This window comes from Balaenoptera borealis (genome assembly GCF_965194805.1).
Source record: "Balaenoptera borealis genome assembly, chromosome: 17".
Taxonomy (NCBI): domain Eukaryota; kingdom Metazoa; phylum Chordata; class Mammalia; order Artiodactyla; family Balaenopteridae; genus Balaenoptera; species Balaenoptera borealis.
This window is the reverse complement of record NC_138876.1, coordinates 15,194,346-15,213,806: the sequence shown is the minus strand read 5'-3', so window position 1 is coordinate 15,213,806 and position 19,461 is coordinate 15,194,346. Positions and strand designations below refer to the sequence as shown.

The 19,461-nt window shown below is 33.9% G+C and overlaps 1 protein-coding gene across 3 annotated transcripts in view; it reads right to left on the bottom strand.

Annotated features, from left to right (window-relative positions):
* The window catches only part of TMEM65 (transmembrane protein 65), a 56,422-nt gene that overhangs the window by 8,394 nt on the left and 28,567 nt on the right, over nt 1-19,461 (bottom strand). The window contains exons 2-6 of one of the 3 annotated variants that reach the window (XM_082363153.1): nt 11,012-11,107; nt 9,519-9,563; nt 6,442-6,509; nt 2,059-2,113; nt 1,154-1,196 (exon numbers count right to left, since the gene is read on the bottom strand). In XM_082363153.1, the coding sequence (XP_082219279.1) occupies nt 1,154-1,196; nt 2,059-2,113; nt 6,442-6,509; nt 9,519-9,563; nt 11,012-11,107 (307 nt within the window). The remainder of the gene's footprint in view (nt 1-1,153; nt 1,197-2,058; nt 2,114-6,441; nt 6,510-9,518; nt 9,564-11,011; nt 11,108-19,461) is intronic. The other 2 variants (XM_082363154.1, XM_082363155.1) reach the window with 2 other exon arrangements.

Genomic DNA, 19,461 nt, shown 5'->3' with positions numbered 1-19,461 from the left:
TTAATGATACAATCCAAAACCAAATGGCCTTAGAGATCTATTAGATCATTTGATTCTATTAAATATAGAAAGCTGTCACAGTAGCTATATAATATTATCATTATTAACCTTAATGTTGGAAACTGGGAAATGGAATGTTTAAGGGGTAATATCATTATAGGTTTATGTCAGGAATTCCAGGAATATAAAATCTCTGCTTTGGCCCAGAACAAAGAAACTGTGTTTTTAACATTAGCTTTGGCCCCAAACTCCAGTGCAGAAGTCTAATATATAGAGTTAGGTCATATATAAAGCTGCTTTTCTCCAGATTATAGGGCTAAGGAGACCTCTACTAGACCCAGATCCAAATCTCAAAACTTACCATTCTAATGAACCAAAAAAGGAAGAAACAGAACCAAAGACTGAACAAGAGAAAATATGTTTATCACAAAAATTAATGCCAACTTAGTCTAATTTATACTTCCCAGGCTTCCCCAAGCTCAGGAAGCAGCCCAGGCCATCTGCCGCTTAGAAGAGAGAATGTAAAACAGAAAGAGAGAAAGCTGGCCTTTTCCAAGTAGGCATCCTCAGTTTGTTTCATCATTCCTGCCACATGGAATAAAAAGAGGAAAAACTAGCCAAGTCCCTGTATGTTTTGGCCATTATTCTCTGAAAATTCCTCTCCCTAGAAAACATGCCCAGTCAGTATCCTCACATTTGAGCCATATTTCTTATCTTTGGATTTAGTGGGAGGAGGGTGGGGCTGAAATAATGATAGGGGTTCTTACTTTTAGTCCTGTCTCACCCTTGGAAATGTTTATAAAATACATATAAACACTTCAGTAAATGAAAATTCAACTTACCTTATGGTAGTTTTAGAAAAAATTTTGCACATATCAGAATTGCTTGAGAAGATTATTAAACACAAATGTCAGGGTCCCATCCCCAGAGACACTAATTCTGCATGACTGGGATGTGAGCGAGACATCTATATTTGATGCACACCAAAGATTTAGTGCTATTGATTTAGAAACATTAAAGTTAAAAATTTAGTTATAAAACACACATGCAAAAATAAATGTCCCTTTTTAAAATCCTTCTCAATTAAAGGAGAATGGAGAAGAGAAATAGAGCAAGTACACACATGCACAAATGAATAAATGAATGAACTTACCCAAGACCAGCTAAATCTGACACAAGGTTTCCCAAAGCAGCAGCTAAAAAAATGAAAAATGGACAAGTGAATTATTACATAGAAGTCAGAAAAATCAATAAAGCACTGCTCTGGAAGAGTTATCACATTTCTAAACTACAATGACAATATCCAAAGTAGTTCATTCGACAGCTCTGAATCTTGAGATCTCCAAAATAGAACACAATATTTCTGAGATTATAGTATTCTACCTCCATCAAGTAGTAGGTTTTTTCTAATGTGGTAGCCAGTTTCCATTTTGGTTTCAGTATTAAAACACCTGTACAATATTTTGTAGTTTAACTTTCAGAAAATATTTAAGGGAATTTGAATACTTGAAAGTTAAAGAGTAAAGCTATATGTACAGCTGTGACATTCAAGAAAATCAAGGAGAGGAAATGTCTCTTTCATTAACTCATCTACTTCACGTGTTCCATAGAATAAAACAACACAGAATCATTCCCAAATGTCAGCATCATGAAGAGTACAGTGGTATTTGGGGGGAAAGAGGAGACAGAACCAAATTAGATGTTCAATCTTGTATTTCCTTCCTTGACTTTTCTGCCCAACTTGAAAATAAATAATTTGATAGAGAAAAAGAGTAGGAAGGTTTTAGGGTAACACTGAATTCAAAGAAAAAAAATTTTAATATAGTCAATCTAGTAGATTATTGTTACCCATTAACTAACTTAAAGTACCTAAACTTTCTCAGAAAAATATGTGCTACATATACGAAATTAAAAATTAGAGGAATAGGATTACGTAGATAAACTAAGAGACATCTCAGTAAATAAACTCATTCAAATAAAGTATCCTCTTCTAAACCTAACCTACTAAAATGTTTCATAAATATACAATGGAATAATAACATTACTATTATTAAATACCTGCCATAGTTGAAATTCCCAAAATAACTCCAATAGATAACTCAATATGGGTTCCCTGAAAAATGATTACAAAGAAATTAATCTTAAAAATTAAAACTGAAGTGACTATCAAAGAATAGCAAAACATTAATAAAAAGAGGTAAAATAATCAATGTGTTATCAGCAAAATTATATATATAAAATATGCATAAATATACACATATACTATAGCAATTCACTTAATTATTAAATATTGGGTTGACCAACAAGTTCATTCGGATTTTTCCATAAGAGGTTATGGAAAAACCCAAACGAACTTTTTGGTCAACCCAATATATGCATTCATGCAGAAATAACATCAATATTTTATTTATTAAAATTAGGCTTTCATAAAAATAAAAAATAGCAACACACATAGCAATATATTTCATAATTAATAATCTAGAATTTATATTTTCTTACCATAGAAAGTTGTTTTAATGCTTTTAACACAAAGACAACCAACTCATCTAAATTTTAAATTCTGAATGATACAACTATACTATTGATATTTACCCTATAAAAGATTTAAAAGACAGACAAAACCAGTTTCTAGGGACCCAAAAAATCAGACTTCAAAAATTATCCTTAAAACACTTAGTTCTTTAACCGTTAAGTAATGAGACTGTATGATTCATTTATAAGCAACAATAGCATTTAATACAATAGAGCTACAGCAAAAATGAGGTTCCACTGTATTTCCACTGAATTTATTGAGAGTTTAAGATTTTCTATGTCTATCTCATTTCTCTAAAGAAAAGAGGGGCTCGTATTTTTACTTCTACTTTAAAGAGAAGGAACTGAAGTGAAGAAGATTAAACCATTCTAATGGATTATTGCATAGAATAAAGAAGAAATCCTACAATCTACTGTGCTAATTCAGTTCTAATCCTTACACAATTCGGCCATAAGTGGACTTAATTTCAAAAGCTCTCTTGAATACTGATGCTTGAAAATTTCTAAAACTTTTTAAAAAATCTCAATACTACTTATGGAGAATAAAAAAGAATGCCCTACAAATCTCAATGATATTTGTGGAGAAAAAAAAAAAAGAATGTCCTATCTGGTAATATAGAAATATTGTATTACTCAATTATTTACAAAATTGAAGAGAAGCTAAGTTTAATTTCCTCAATTTTCTTTCCCCTAGGCCTGTTGATTCCACTCCTTTAAAATATAATTCTTGTAGAGTATGGACCAAACAGCATGATGTACAAAAGTCTCCCAGGCACTTAAAGTTACAAGGTTGTAAAGATACCCAAAGAAACAGATTTCTGAAGAAGAAAACAGGCATGAAGAAGTATCTTTATATATGGAACCCAAAAAATCAGGAGCATTACTATAGAAGAGAAGCACTTGACAGCTATAGTGTATAAAAAAATAAATACAGCATCTTTAACATCAATGAATCATTAGAAATGAATCATTAGAAATGACCCCCCAAAAATCTGTTTGCCAATACATGTATTTTTAAAGCATTTAAGTGCTTAATCATTTGGTTGAATTTAAGAACGCAAAGATCCTTCAAACAGCATGAAAAGCCTCATATAAAGTCAAGGTCGGTTTGAAGGCAATGGACTATCCACTCCTTTCCTTTTTCCCATAGTTACATCAAATTTTATGTTAACAGGTGAGGTAGAAATTATAAATAAACCTAATACTAGTTGTCTTAAAGTTATACTTGGTTCATCACCTTAATATGATTAATCTATGCTAGAATTTTAATCAATTCTATCCTAATTAAATTGTAAGACAAATAATCCCCCCAAAACCCACTATAATATGTTATAAAAAGCAATCCCAATAATATAAAAATTTAATAAAAAACTATGAAATCAAAAGCTTAGTATGAACAGCAGCCAAGAATAAAGGTCAAGCCTACTATGAGAAGTTATATAGGAATTTGTTTACATGACTACAACTAAGGTAGCAGTTAAGAGAGTATACCGAACGGGAAAAACATCAAATGGCATGATAGAAAAGAAGAATGAAATATCTTCTTGACTTACTATCTTCAAACAGTCATAGCTATCCTACAATGTTTGGAGGCAATCAGTGTTTTGTTTTGTTTTTTTTTTTTAAAAAAAAAAGGTGAAAAACATTCTTAAGATAATAATGTTCACTTATTTCCCTTTTCATAGATCCTACAGTTATATTATTTATGGATTTTAGTCTTAGCAGTCTATTAAAAAGCCTCTTTGGAAAATTTAACTGTTTTTGAATTATTTTGCAATTATCACAGGATAATATTTTTTGCCATATCTATTACTCTTAATCAGGTTTAAGCCAGTAGTTTAATTATTTATTTCAGTACTATATAAATAAAAAACGGGTGATACGTTCCTGAAACTGGATTTCAATGTAAACCAGAAAAACAAATATTACTGAATTAGAGTCAACCATCTCAGGCCTGGAAAAATAGTCCACTCTCAGTTACACTAGTAATGAGACACAGGCCTGAGTAATACAAAATAGGAACATTACAATAATTTGACTCTAGAATGTGGTTGTTCTGTTTGTTTTGTCTTGTTGGTATCTGTATTTAAACACAGATATCTGTTACTTTAGATATTTATTTCAAAGAAATAATAAGACCATACTGTGAAGGTCTTATTCAGGATCTAAGAAACTACCCAGTTTCCCTATTCTGATATCTCTTCAAAATCTCCCTGCACCCCTCTTTATGCAAAATATATCATCTCAACACTTCCCTGTAGCAAGGACAGTCTTTCATCCTTTGAATATCTAAGGTCTGCCCAACTGAGGTGAAAAAAACAAATGATTATTAAGATGGTAGAACGAGAGGTACCAGCTGTCAATAAAGAGAATCTAAAATATTGAGTGTAAAAATGAAACAGAGAAGCTTTAATTCAGACAATCTATTCAAGAACACATCAAATCTTAAACTATAGCTTATAAATTCATCATAGTGGGGATTTCATTACAATTAGACTTTATTTACATTAACTATTTAAATAATCTAACCAACTCAAGGTTTTAGTAATTTCAGAAAAGGTAGTATGGTATGGTTGAATAAGTTTCTCATATTCACAGATACATAAAATAGCCAACTTGATTCTTATATACATAATAGGAAAATGTCATAATCAGTCAAAAAAACTAGCGTTTTGAAATTGTATTTTAGAGGCTCTTACCAGACTACTTTGCTAAAGAATTATGTATCTAATGGGTGCTTATCACCTTCAAATTATGTGCATGCTACAGTATCTTCTGTGACTGCTTAAGGAGCAAGATACCTTCCTGCTGTGTGAACCCTGTGTTTCCTCAACCAGGTGAATGTCTAGACTTTCTGGATATCTGATCCCTATCAATCTGGACATAAGGTGAGACTACATACCAAAGAAAACCATTCTTGAATGAACCAATTTTAGATATTTTTTAAGCAAATTTTATAATCCATACTATGTAAATTATACTTTTATCCCTATTTTGAAACTAAATATTCTATTTGTATCCATCTATAGTACATGTGACCTCCAAAACACCGAAACAAAAAACAAAAACAAACAACAACAACAAAAAAAACCCTGGCATCTCTCAAATATATTTCCCTCACATTCAATAATCCTAAAATCATTCCATTTCTTTTTTGAGCGGTCTCCTACAAAATATCTAGAATTTATAGAACTTTTTAAAAGTTTGAGTCAGTGAAGAGAAGTGGATAGAGCACTGGGCAGTTTCAGAAGACCTGCATTTTCATCATGACTTTATAATCTGGATCCAATATTGGTTATCTAGTGACAAAAAGTGTCACAGAAGAGTAAGAAAGATAAATCAGCCATCCCTGAGACTAAACAATACTTGCAAGAAACAACCTTAAATTAAAATGACTTCAGCAAAGGAGAACTTTTTAACACTACGATGGAACAAAGACTGAAGGGTTCATTATTCACAGTATTCTGAATTGAAACTTAAATCATCTTTGGGTTAAATGGATAGACTGTATATCCAAACACCCTTTAAAACATTTTTGTATGGGAAAACTGGACAAGGAACTAATTAATAACATACACATGATGAGAACTGCTGATACAATGAAATAACATTAGAAAATTTTACATACTTTATTCTTTAGTAAGAATGTTGAAACTAGAACAGGATAAAATAGACCCAATAAATATGTGTTTATTATTGTCAATGCTTTACCAAAAGTCTTGATGATTAATAGATATGATGCCTTAAAAATTGAGCTACAGTCTAATTAACCTGAAATATAGTTTAAAATAGCCTTGTTCATTATGATATTAATTAAAACTTTATAGCTACAATATGTAAATTATTAGGAAAATTTAGACCACATTAATTTCTTTATTAACTCAAAATAGAAGGGTTGAAAGAACTTACTGCAACAATCATAATTGCATTATCCAAAAAGCCAAACCCTATGAAAGGAATCGCATTGTGGATGAATACTGAAAAACATCAAAAACAGAAAAATATGTTTTAAGATTTCTATAATTTTAAAATGACAAAAACAGACCATATGATTAAACTCTCATAAATAGATTTGATTTTTGATTTAAGTTTTGGAATTTGCTTTCCATTCCCCATAGACAAAAGATTCTGCTTGTCCTCTGTTTATATACTTGGTGGAAGATATACTGGGGAAAAAACAAAATAAAAAACACATAACATGTAAAATTAATTGTGTTAGGCTTTTGTGTTTCCTTATTGGCAACGCACACACGTACAAATTACATACAGTTAATGACAGAACAAATAAATACATGAGTACCATGTTTTACCTGTTAAATTACTATTAACATCAATCTTTTTCTCTCTTAGACCTAACGACTGATACCATAAAATTGATCTCCATATTAGAAATAATAAAAAGTGTTCTGAATCAAATATCAGGGAAGCTATCTGGTCACTTACACTCACTAAACAATTTTTTAAACAAATGTTAGGAAAATGTGATTATCTCATCTGTCTTAGACATCTGTGTTCAAAGTCCTCTTTCCCCCATCAACACATCAGTATCCCTGATAGCTTTCACCAAATAAAACAAACAATATTTGATTTAAATGAAAATGTAACTTGATCTCTTCCTACCAAAGGCACATCTCACCCTACCTATCTAGTACATAATCTGAATGACCTGAGAAAACAGAAGTGTAACTAGGAAGAACTAATACCTATTTTAAAAATATATTTAGCTTCATTTTTTTTCCTATTTACATCTTCAGCACACTGCAAAATGCCTAGTGCAAAGTAGATGCTCAATAAACATTAGTTAAATAAGTTGAGGACAACTAACTTGGAAAGGAAGAGAATTCCAGATTAAGAGAATTGAAGGAAGACTGTGAAACAGATTAAAAGCTGGGGATAGTTAAGACTTTATTCTAGTTATTCTATAAATTTGCCAAGGTATAGTCAACATCCATTCAACTGAGGACTTTTTAAAAATAAACATCAAGGCTCTGAGTTTTATACCACATCCAAAAAATAGTCCCTTAAACCAATTGGTTATATATGTGTTCAGTGCCTTTAGATCTTTTTTCTTTTAATGCAGTTAAGTCCACAGAAAGTATAATTAAAATATAATCCAGAAGTTATGAAAATTTGATACCACTCTACCCCAATCAGGGAAGGCTAATAACCAGTAAAACAAGAAACATTTCTACCCACAAGCACTGTCGAAGACTAAGATCAAGGGGGAAAATAGTATATATCCTAGGTCATTTCAGAGTTCTTCTTGTTATCACATAAGAATGTCCCAGGTAAAAAGCAGCATCTTTTAAATTATAAAGCATATTGTTTTAAAAGTTATGAAAGATGATAAAAATCAAGTGGCACATTAATGAAATGGGATTTTTTAATTAAAGAGTCTAGACTTAGTTCTTTGACTTTTGCCTAGATCCAGCTGCTTAATGACCAGACATTCAAAATTTTATAATAATCAGCTTCTAAAACACATACAGAATTTCAAAAAAATATTACAGATTTGACATGTCAAAAGAATATAATGAAATTTTAAAAATTCACCATATGAAACATTTACAGTGAAAAGAGAGCTACTTAAATGTATATCTGGAGAGAAGACTCTCCAGACATCTCAATCATCTTTGAAATGTAAATATGGCAAAGTAACTATGAAACCTTTGGGATTACTAAACATTTTAGGGTTAATTTGATGGCATCTCTAAAACTGGCTAGTTATAAATATCTTAAAATTAGGTGTCAAGGTTATTAAACTAAGTTTAAGATTAGACTAATTGCTATCTTAGTAAAAACTTGGTCATAAAACCAAGGCATGTTGCTACACGGCTATAATAATTACCTGGAACTATAAAATATATTATGCTTTGATGTTTAGACCTAAGTAAATGTGTCCTGTAAATAAAAATTTATTTTCATTCCAAAGGAAAATTATAAGTTTCAGAAAGTCGAATAAACACGTACTGGACACTCCACAGGGCACTTGAGATACAAAGATACTTGGTTACCAGCCCTCAAGAAGTTTGGGTATGATAACACAGCCATATAAGCAGGTAATTTCAATATGACCCCCAGAATGGTAATAGCATTATACAGTGCTATGGATATTGATTGTATGAATCCAGGCTAGAAGAATAAAAAAAGATTACCTGGGAAAGAAACATCTTAAAGAATTCTTAAATTGTTTTGATAGCTGGGAAAAGTTACTTATTTCTAATACAAATTATATTCTCCCTCTGAGAGTAAAAAGAACTATTAAAAAGAACTGGCTACTAAATTTTAATTATATAAGTTTGCTCTCCAGCATGTAATGATATCCTACCAATTTCTTCAGTTTCCTTTGGGAAATATTATTCTCTAACTCAGTAGTTGTTAGCAAATCACATCTAATATTTAGCTTTAACTTACAACCTATTCAAATTCACTGCACCGCTAAATAATTCTCTTCTTCCACTGTCTTTATATTAAGATCCCAAACTATTTTACATTACTTTGGTATTAGCCCTTGAATATTTATTCCAATCATAATAAAGAAAGCACACCAGCAGCATTGTAAAGCTCTTCTTCCTGGTGGTTTAAAATGAACTTTACTGTCTTCATTATTACAAACAACAAATCAGAGTATTTTCTCCACCAAAGAAAATAGCCTAGAAATTCTAGTTCTGAAATTACCCAACTTAAATCCAAACTAAACATACCCTTTTTCTTGGGAATTAAGAAAACCTCTACTATAATTCTATCTCTAGATGGTAACAATATTTAAACAATAATAGATATGGTTAACAATCTTAGAAATTCCATAATACTGTAATATGTCTTAAACCAAGTTTACAAACTTTTTGCTTCAGCATAATAAATAAGATAATCCACTCTATCTGGAATGATTTAACTTACTGACTTCTGTACTATTAATGAGTAACACAGTTATTTCAAGTCCAAAAGACAGATGCACAAATATTTAACAATTATAGAACCATTACCATATCTCAGCTGTCCTGGGGTGGGTGGTAGAGCTTCCAATTTTTCTGAAGGGGAAAGAAAGGGTGTGGTCAAGAATTAGTTACTATAGCATGATTTCTTTTTTATTACAATGAAGAAAATACCAGCAGAATTACAAAGTGAGAGAATAGCAGAGTTTTTCATAAATTATCTTTAGGTTAATGGATCAAAGTTATCCATACAGGAAATATTACTTGGTATAGATTAAATTACAAAGCTAGAAAACAAAACTGAGCTTTAGTTACAGGCCTACCATGGACCCTATAGCCCTGAGTAAATCATTTGCTTTTTGGTTTTTTGTAAGTCCTTGTATCTATATAATGAGTCTGTTCACACAAATTACAGTGAAAAAAAAAAAAAACTTCAGAAATATAGCCACCCTTCTTGAAAATGGCAACCCTAAATGACTTAAGAAATATATACCCAAACAAACACTGATAATACTCAAGTAGACCTAGATGTCCTTTAAAAATAGGAAAATAATATTTTAAAGCAATGTATTACACCAGTAACTTCACCAGATTGTGTTATGTTCCTTAATTAATATCCCTAGATAATATACTGAATATTTTGAGTTTTGAAACCTATACTACTGGATAATTAGAATATTCTACACAATAAAATGACCCAAAAGAGTAGAGTATCATTCAACAAATAGCAATATTACTTATAATATATGTCATAATAAACACAGAAAGTTTTCCCAAGTATATATATCAAAGTAAGTAACTTCAAGTGCCATCATTAAATCTAAAAATTAACAGTTATTACAAAGAATCTACCTACCTAATCGCATAACAATAAACAACTCACCATTTATAAGGAAGAGTAAGCTATGGTAAAATGGCAGAGAATTCCACCTTCTTTATCCTCACTCAATCCAACAGAAGTAACTGATAACCTATACAGAAGAACCCAAACCATGGATCGCTCTGCTCTAAAGATTTAGTACAAACAACCGAAGTGTCCAAGGAAATTCATTACAAACTGGATATATATTTTCTAAAATATTTATTTATAATCTATGACAACATAAGAACTGAAGAATTTATTTTTTAAAAAGGAAAAAGCAAATAAATCTCCATTAATAAGCTATATAAAAAGGAGTATGAATCATATTAGTAAATGTTATTTTACTAAAAAAGCATATAGTATCATAAAGACTTTACAATAAGAAATACGCTAAAACCTAGAGTTTAGGCAATTACTGAATTATTCAGAAAGTTCTAAGAATGCAAGTTTAAGTTTTGTTTTTCCTTTTTTAGAACAGTTAAGAAATGAAGATATCCTAAAACTTTGTAGAATTTTACATCTGCTTAGAATATACTTTCCATTCTTTGACTAGCACTGTTACTTCAAAATCTACTTTGAAAGCATGCAAATAGTTTTCCAAATTTTTAACAAGAAATATAAGATATCACTGTACTTCCACAGAGTTTTCTGGTGAAGTAAACATGCAAAAGTGGTTACATACCAGAACTATTTCCTAGTTGCATTACTCTCATCATCACTACAGTTCTGACACTGTGAGGAGAAGTCCTTGTCAGTTGACTGGAACGTCTTGAAATACCTAAAAATTCAACAAGCAGGACCTTCCCAGTATAATGAGAATATACAGAGTCCTTGCTTTTTCTTCTTCAAATTCCTTACATATTGAGCAAAATATTTAAAATATTTTACAACTCCTAAGACAAAAGGATAAGGGCTAGGCAAATGTATAACGTGTAGCGGTAAAGAGGAAAAAAAAAATCAAATAATGTAACCAGTATTCCTAATCTGTCTTTCCAAGTACACATAAGGATTAAAAAATTAAAGGTAATGAAAAATAATGTTTTTTAAAGATAGAGAAAAAGGAAGAAATATAAAGTAAAGGAGACAGAGCAGGGAAGAAAACCACTGGCACAGAGATTAAAGTAAAATCAAAGCACAGATTTTTGCCTCCTGCATCATAAAGAACCTAAGGAGTAATAAGAGTAAATATGAAAGGAACATTTCCTAGAAAGTGAAAATTTTAATGGAAAGTATCTATCAAAAATTGTGAATCATAAATTGATCAGTTTGAGGATTCTGACACTATAAATTATCTTCTTTACTACGTTAACTGAAAGAAAGAAAAATACATATCAGAAGTTAAAGGGCTTCCCTGGTGGCGCAGTGGTTAAGAATCTGCCATCCAATGCAGGAGACACGGGTTCGAGCCCTGGTCCGGGAAGATCCCACATGCCGCAGAGCAACTAAGCCCGTGCGTCACAACTACTGAGCCTGCGCTCTAGAGCCCACGAGCCACAACTACTGAGCCCGCGTGCCACAACTACTGAAGCCCGCGTACCTAGAGCCCGTGCTCTGCAACGAGAGAAGCCACGCAATGAGAAGCCCACGCACAGCAACGAAGAGTAGCCCCCTCTCACTGCAACTAGAGACGGCCCGTGAGCAGCAACAAAGACCCAACGCAGCCAAAAATAAAACCAATAAAATAAATAAATTTTAAAAATAATTAAAAAAAAAAAGTTAAAAACATTAGATGTATAACACACAGCAAAACTCAATCTTGGAAATAAGCCCAAGGTTTCAGCAATCTATACAAGTTTTAAAATGTCATGGCTGCCAATTTAACCCCACTGAAAATAGTCATAATAAGCCCCAAAGCTTTATTTCCCTACATATACATCTTAACCATAAAATTTTTCTTCTGACATATGGTAAACTATGTACACTTACATGGAAATGTATTCTAATCTACTGTTTTATTAAGCAGACTTTGGAGTTAGAAAAACCAGTTCTTTCAGTTACTCTGTGTGTGTATGTATGTGTTACATGCGTCATAATTTCTCTCTTCTTTTCTAAATATTTTAAAAGAAGATGACTATTAAGATTGTACATCACCACACCATATTCTCCAACCATTTTTAGCTTAAGAAATCCTGGTTCTACTTCCAATACTGGCTGAATAATCTTCTATCAGACCAATCCTCCTGCACAGAACAACTATAAACTATAAATAAATATCTGAAAGCACTGGAAAATGACCAAAAGTAGGTTGATTCTGGAGAGGAATCAACACTTAGAAGAAAGAATGGCACTAAATGAGTTACCCATTTAACTCAGCTTTTGGCCTACTCCACAACATGTAGGCCAACTAAAACTCTTAATAAAAAAACTTCAGTCTTTCTGGCCTAAAGAAGTAGTGGGCAGATAAAAAGAAACAAAATTGAGTTATTTGTAGTGAGGTGGATGGACCTAGAGACTGTCATACAGAGTGAAGTAAGTCAGAGAAAAATAAATACCATATGCTAACACATATATATGGAATCTAAAAAAGAAAAAAAAAAGAAAAAAAAAGAAAAACAGGTTCTGAAGAACCTAGGGGCAGGAAAGGAATAAAGACACAGACGTAGAGAATGGACTTGAGGACACGGGTAGGGGGACAGGTAAGCTGGAACGAAGTGAGAGAGTGGCATGGACTTATATATACTACCAAATGTAAAATAGATAGCTAGAGGGAAGCAGCTGCATAGCACGGGGAGATCAGCTCGGTGCTTTGTGACCACCTAGAGGGGTGGGATAGGGAGGGTGGGAGGGAGACCTAAGAGGGAGGAGATATGGGGATATATGTATGTGTATAGCTGATTCACTTTGTTAAAAAGCAGAAACTAACACACCATTGTAAAGCAATTATACTCCAATACAGATGTTAAAAAAAAAAAAAGAAGTAGTGGGCAGGGTGCAAGGTAACCAAAGCCACTGGAAAGTGAGAGGGGAGTCCTGGAAAGAATAAAGTCAGAAAGGAGGAGCCCTAAATTCTGTATACACATTTGGTTCAAATATATGGCTGACCTGTAAACCACGCTTGTGCAGGGAAAACTCCAAAAATCTCAGTTAAAGGTAAAATAACTGAAGATTTGAGCTGCAGCCCAAGAGACAGAGTTTGCAATTTGAGCCTAACAATTAACTGCATGCTAAAACAAATAAACAAAAGTCAATATTTTTCAGAAGAATGAAACAGAATGCAGAGTCTCTGCAACATAATAATCGTAGCAATGACTAGGATACAATCCAAAATTACTACACAAACAGGAAAACCTGACCCATTTTCAGGATAAAAAACAATAGAGACCAATTCAAAAGTGACTCAGATATGCATATGTATGTATAACTGTATCACATTGCTGTACACCAGAAACTAACACAACATTGTAAATCAACTATACTTCAATTTTTTAAAAAGTGACTCAAATGTTAGAAATAGCAGACAAGCTCTTGCGAGAGCACCAGAATCACAACTGGCTGCTGGACAATCATCGACAGGAAGACACTGGACTTCACCAAGGAGGATACCCCACGTCCAAGGACAGAGGAGAAGCCACAGTGAGACGGTAGGAGGGGCGCACTCAGAGTAAAATCAAATCCCATAACTGCTGGGTGGGTGACTCACAGACTGGCCAACACTTATACCACAGAAGTCCACCCACTGGAGTGAAGGTTCTGAGCCCCACGTCAGGCTTCCCAACCTGGGGGTCTGGCAACGGGAGGAGGAATTCATAGAGAATCAGACTTTGAAGCCTAGTGGGAATTGATTGCAGGACTTCGACAGGACTGGGGGAAACAGAGACCCCACTCTTGGAGGGCGCACACGGAATAGTGTGTGCATCGGGACGCGGGGGAAGGAGCAGTGACCCTGGGGGAGACTGAACCAGACCTACCTGCTAGTGTTGGAGGGTCTCCTGCAGAGGCGGGGGCTGGCTCTGTTTCACCGTGGGGACAAGGACACTGGCAGCGGAGGTTCTGGGAAGTACTCCTTGGCGTGAGCCCTCCCAGAGTCTGCCATTAGCCCCACCAAAGAGCCCAGGTAGGCTTCAGTGTTGGAGCCTCAGGCAAAACAACCAAGAGGGAGGGAATCCAGCCCCACCCATCAACAGTCAAGTGGATTAAAGTGTTACTGAGCTCTGCCGCCACAGCAACAGTCAGCTCTACCCACCACCAGAGCCTCCCATCAAGCCTCTTAGATAGCCTCAACCACCAGAGGGCAGACAGCAGAAGCAAGAAAAACTACAATCCTGCAGCCTGTGGAACAAAAACCACATTTACAGAAAGATAGACAAGATGAAAAGGCAGAGGGCTATATACCAGATGAAGGAACAAGAAAAAATCCCAGAAAAACAACTAAATGAAGTGGAGATAGGCAACCTTCCAGAAAAAGAATTCAGAATAATGATAGTGAAGATGATCCAGGACCTCGGAATAAGAATGGAGGCAAAGATTGAGAAGATGCAAGAAATGATTAACAAAAACCTAGAAGAATTAAAGAACAAACAAACAGAGATGACCAATACAATAACTGAAATGAAAACTACACTAGAAGGAATCAATAGCAGAATAACTGAGGCAGAAGAACGGATAAGTGACCTGGAAGACAGAATGGTGGAATTCACTGCTGCGGAACAGACTAAAGAAAAAGGAATGAAAAGAAATGAAGACAGCCTAAGAGACCTCTGGGACAACATTAAACACGACAACATTTGCATTATAGGGGTCCCAGAAGGAAAAGAGAGAGAGAAAGGACCAGAGAAAATATTTGAAGAGATTATAGTCGAAAACTTCCCTAACATGGGAAAGGAAATAGCCACCCAAGTCCAGGAAGTGCAGAGAATCCCATACAGGATAAACCCAAGGAGAAACACGCCGAGACACATAGTAATCAAAGTGGCAAAAATTAAAGACAAAGAAAAATTATTGAAAGCAGCAAGGGAAAAACGACAAATAACATACAAGGGAACTCCCATAAGGGTAACAGCTGATTTCTCAGCAGAAACTCTACAAGCCAGAAGGGAGTGGCATGATATACTTAAAGTGATGAAAGGGAAGAACCTCACACACACACTATATTTTATTTTTACAAGAGATAAATAGACTGACAGCAAGCATTGTACATGGATGACCACAACAAAAGCAACAATGATTGCAATTACCACACATGAAACACACTCATACTATGTCATAATATTGACATTCAGTCCAGTAATCCTCCACTGTAACAGCTCTTTACTTTGCAGTGAAAATTGATTTGTATATTCTTTGCCTCTGAGTCCTTGTGGGATTTTTTTTTTTAATTCAGACAGAAAGTCACAAAAATTATACTAATCCTCATCAGTTCACTCAGTCCCACGTAATTAATTTTTTTTTTCATCTTGATCTTTTGTTAGCACTTTTATGAGTTCATCAGTTTTTCATTAGAGTTCTGAAAATGTTTATTCATTCAGTTCAGCAGTACAGTCAGTTACCAAGGTTGAAGAACCTACAACCAAGATTACTCTACCCGGCAAGGATCTCATTTAGATTTGATGGAGAAATCAAAAGCTTTACAGACAAGCAAAAGCTAAGAGAATTCAGCACCACCAAACCAGCTCTACAACAAATGCTAAAGGAACTTCTTTAAGTGGGAAACACAAGAGAAGAAAAGGACCTACAAAAACAAACCCAAAACAATTAAGAAAATGATCATAGGAACATACATATCGATAATTACCTTAAACATGAATGGATTAAATGCTCCAACCAAAAGACACAGGCTTGCTGAATGGATACAAAAACAAGACCCATATATATGCTGTCTACAAGAGACCCACTTCAGACCTAGCAACACATACAGACTGAAAGTGAGGTGATGGAAAAAGATATTCCATGCAAATGGAAATCAAAAGAAAGCTGGAGTAGCTATACTCATATCAGATAAAATAGACTTTAAAATAAAGAATGTTACAAGAGACAAGGAAGGACACTACATAATGATCAAGAGATCAATCCAAGAAGAAGATATAACAACTATAAATATATATGCACCCAACATAGGAGCACCTCAATACATAAGGCAACTGTCAACAGCTGTAAAAGAGGAAATTGACAGTAACACAATAATAGTGGGGTACTTTAACACCTCACTTACACCAATGCACAGATCATCCAAAATGAAAATAAATAAGGAAACAGAAGCTTTAAATGACACAATATACCAGATAGATTTAATTGATATTTATAGGACATTCCATCCAAAAACAGCAGATTACACATTCTTCTCAAGTGCGCACGGAACATTCTCCAGGATAGATCACATCTTGGGTCACAAATCAAGCCTCAGTAAATTTAAGAAAATTGAAATCATATCAAGCATCTTTTCTGACCACAACGCTATGAGATTAGAAATGAATTACAGGGAAAAAAATGAAAAAACACAAACACATGGAGGCTAAACAATACGTTACTAAATAACCAAGAGATCACTGAAGAAATCAAAGAGGAAATCAAAATACCTAGAGACAAATGACAATGAAAACACGATGACCCAAAACCTACGGGATGCAGCAAAAGCAGTTCTAAGAGGGAAGTTTATAGCTATACAAGCTTACCTAAAGAAACAAGAAAAATCTCAAGTAAACAATCTAACCTTACACCTAAAGAAACTAGAGAAAGAAGAACAAACAAAACCCAAAGTTAGCAGAAGGAAAGAAATCATAAAGATCAGAGTGGAAATAAATGAAATAGAAACAAAGAAAACAATAGCAAAGATCAATAAAACTAAAAGCTGATTCTTTGAGAAGATAAACAAAATTGATAAGCCATTAGCCAGACTCATCAAGAAAAAGAGGGAGAGGACTCAAATCAATAAAATCAGAAATGAAAAAGGAGAAGTTACAACAGACACCGCAGAAATACAAAGCATCCTAAGAGACTACTACAAGCAACTTTATGCCAATAAAATGGACAACCTGGAAGAAATGGACAAATTCTTAGAAAGGTATAACCTTCCAAGACTGAACCAGGAAGAAGCAGAAAATATGAACAGACCAATCACAAGTAATGAAATTGAAACTGTGATTAAAAATCTTCCAACAAACAAAAGTCCAGGACCAGCTGGCTTCACAGGTGAATTCTATCAAACATTTAGAGAAGAGCTAACACCTATCCTTCTCAAACTCTTCCAAAAAATTGCAGAGGAAGGAACACTCCCAAACTCATTCTATGAGGCCACCATCACCCTGATACCAAAACCAGACAAAGATACTACAAAAAAAGAAAATTACAGACCAATATCACTGATGAATATAGATGCAAAAATCCTCAACAAAATACTAGCAAACAGAATCCAACAACACAATAAAAGGATCATACACCACAATCAAGTGGGATTTATCCCAGGGATGCAAAGATTCTTCAATATATGCAAATCAATCAATGTGACACACCATATTAACTAATTGAAGAATAAAAACCATACGATCATCTCAATAGATGCAGAAAAAGCTTTTGACAAAATTCAACACCCATTTATGATAAAAATTCTCCAGAAAGTGGGCATAGAGGGAACCTACCTCAACATAATAAAGGCCATATATGACAAACCCACAGCAAACATCATTCTCAACAGTGAAAAACTGAAAGCATTTCCTCTAAGATCAGGAACGAGACAAGGATGTCCACTCTCACCACTATTATTCAACATAGTTCTGGAAGTCCTAGCCATGGCAATCAGAGAAGAAAAAGAAATAAAAGGAATACAAATTGGAAAAGAAGAAGTAAAACTGTCACTGTTTGCGGATGACATGATACTATACATAGAGAATCCTAAAACTGCCACCAGAAAACTGCTAGAGCTAATTAATGAATATGGTAAAGTTGCAGTATACAAAATTAATGCACAGAAATCTCTTGCATTCCTATACACTAATGATGAAAAATCTGAAAGAGAAATTATGGAAACACTCCCATTTACCACTGCAACAAAAAGAATAAAATACCTAGGAATAAACTTACCTAGGGAGACAAAGGACCTGTATGCAGAAAACTATAAGACACTGATGAAAGAAATTAAAGATGATACCAACAGACGGAGAGATATACCATGTTCTTGGATTGGAAGAATCAACATTGTGAAAATGACTATACTACCCAAAGCAATCTACAGATTCAATGCAATCCCTATCAAATTACCAATGGCATTTTTTACAGAGCTAGAACAAATCATCTTAAAATTTGTATGGAGACACAAAAGACCCCGAATAGCCAAAGCAGTCTTGAGGGAAAAAAACGGAGCTGGAGGAATCAGACTTCCTGACTTCAGACTATACTACAAAGCTACAGTAATCAAGACAATATGGTACTGGCACAAAAACAGAAATATAGATCAATGGAACAAGATAGAAAGCCCAGAGATAAACCCACACACCTATGGTCAACTAAGCCATAACAAAGGAGGCAAAGATATACAATGGAGAAAAGACAGTCTCTTCAATAAGTGGTGCTGGGAAAACTGGACAGCTACATGTAAAAGAATGAAATTAGAACACTCCCCAACACCATACACAAAAATAAACTCAAAATGGATTAGAGACCTAAATGTAAGACTGGACACTATAAAACTCTTAGAGGAAAACATAGGAAGAACACTCTTTGACATAAATCACAGCAAGATCTTTTTTGATCCACCTCCTAGAGTAATGGAAATAAAAACAAAAATAAACAAATGGGACCTAATGAAACTTCAAAGCTTTTGCACAGCAAAGGAAACCATAAACAAGACGAAAAGACAACCCTCAGAATGAGAGAAAATATTTGCAAAGGAATCAACGGACAAAGGATTAATCTCCAAAATATATAAACAGCTCATTCAGCTCAATGTTAAAGAAACAAACACCCCAATCCAAAAATGGGCAGAAGACCTAAATAGACATTTCTCCAAAGAAGACATACAGACGGCCACGAAGCACATGAAAAGATGCTCAACATCACTAATTATTAGAGAAATGCAAATCAAAACTACAATGAGGTATCACCTCACATCAGTTAGAATGGGCATCATCAGAAAATCTACAAACAACAAATGCTGGAGAGGGTGTGGAGAAAAGGGAACCCTCTTGCACTGTTGGTGGGAAT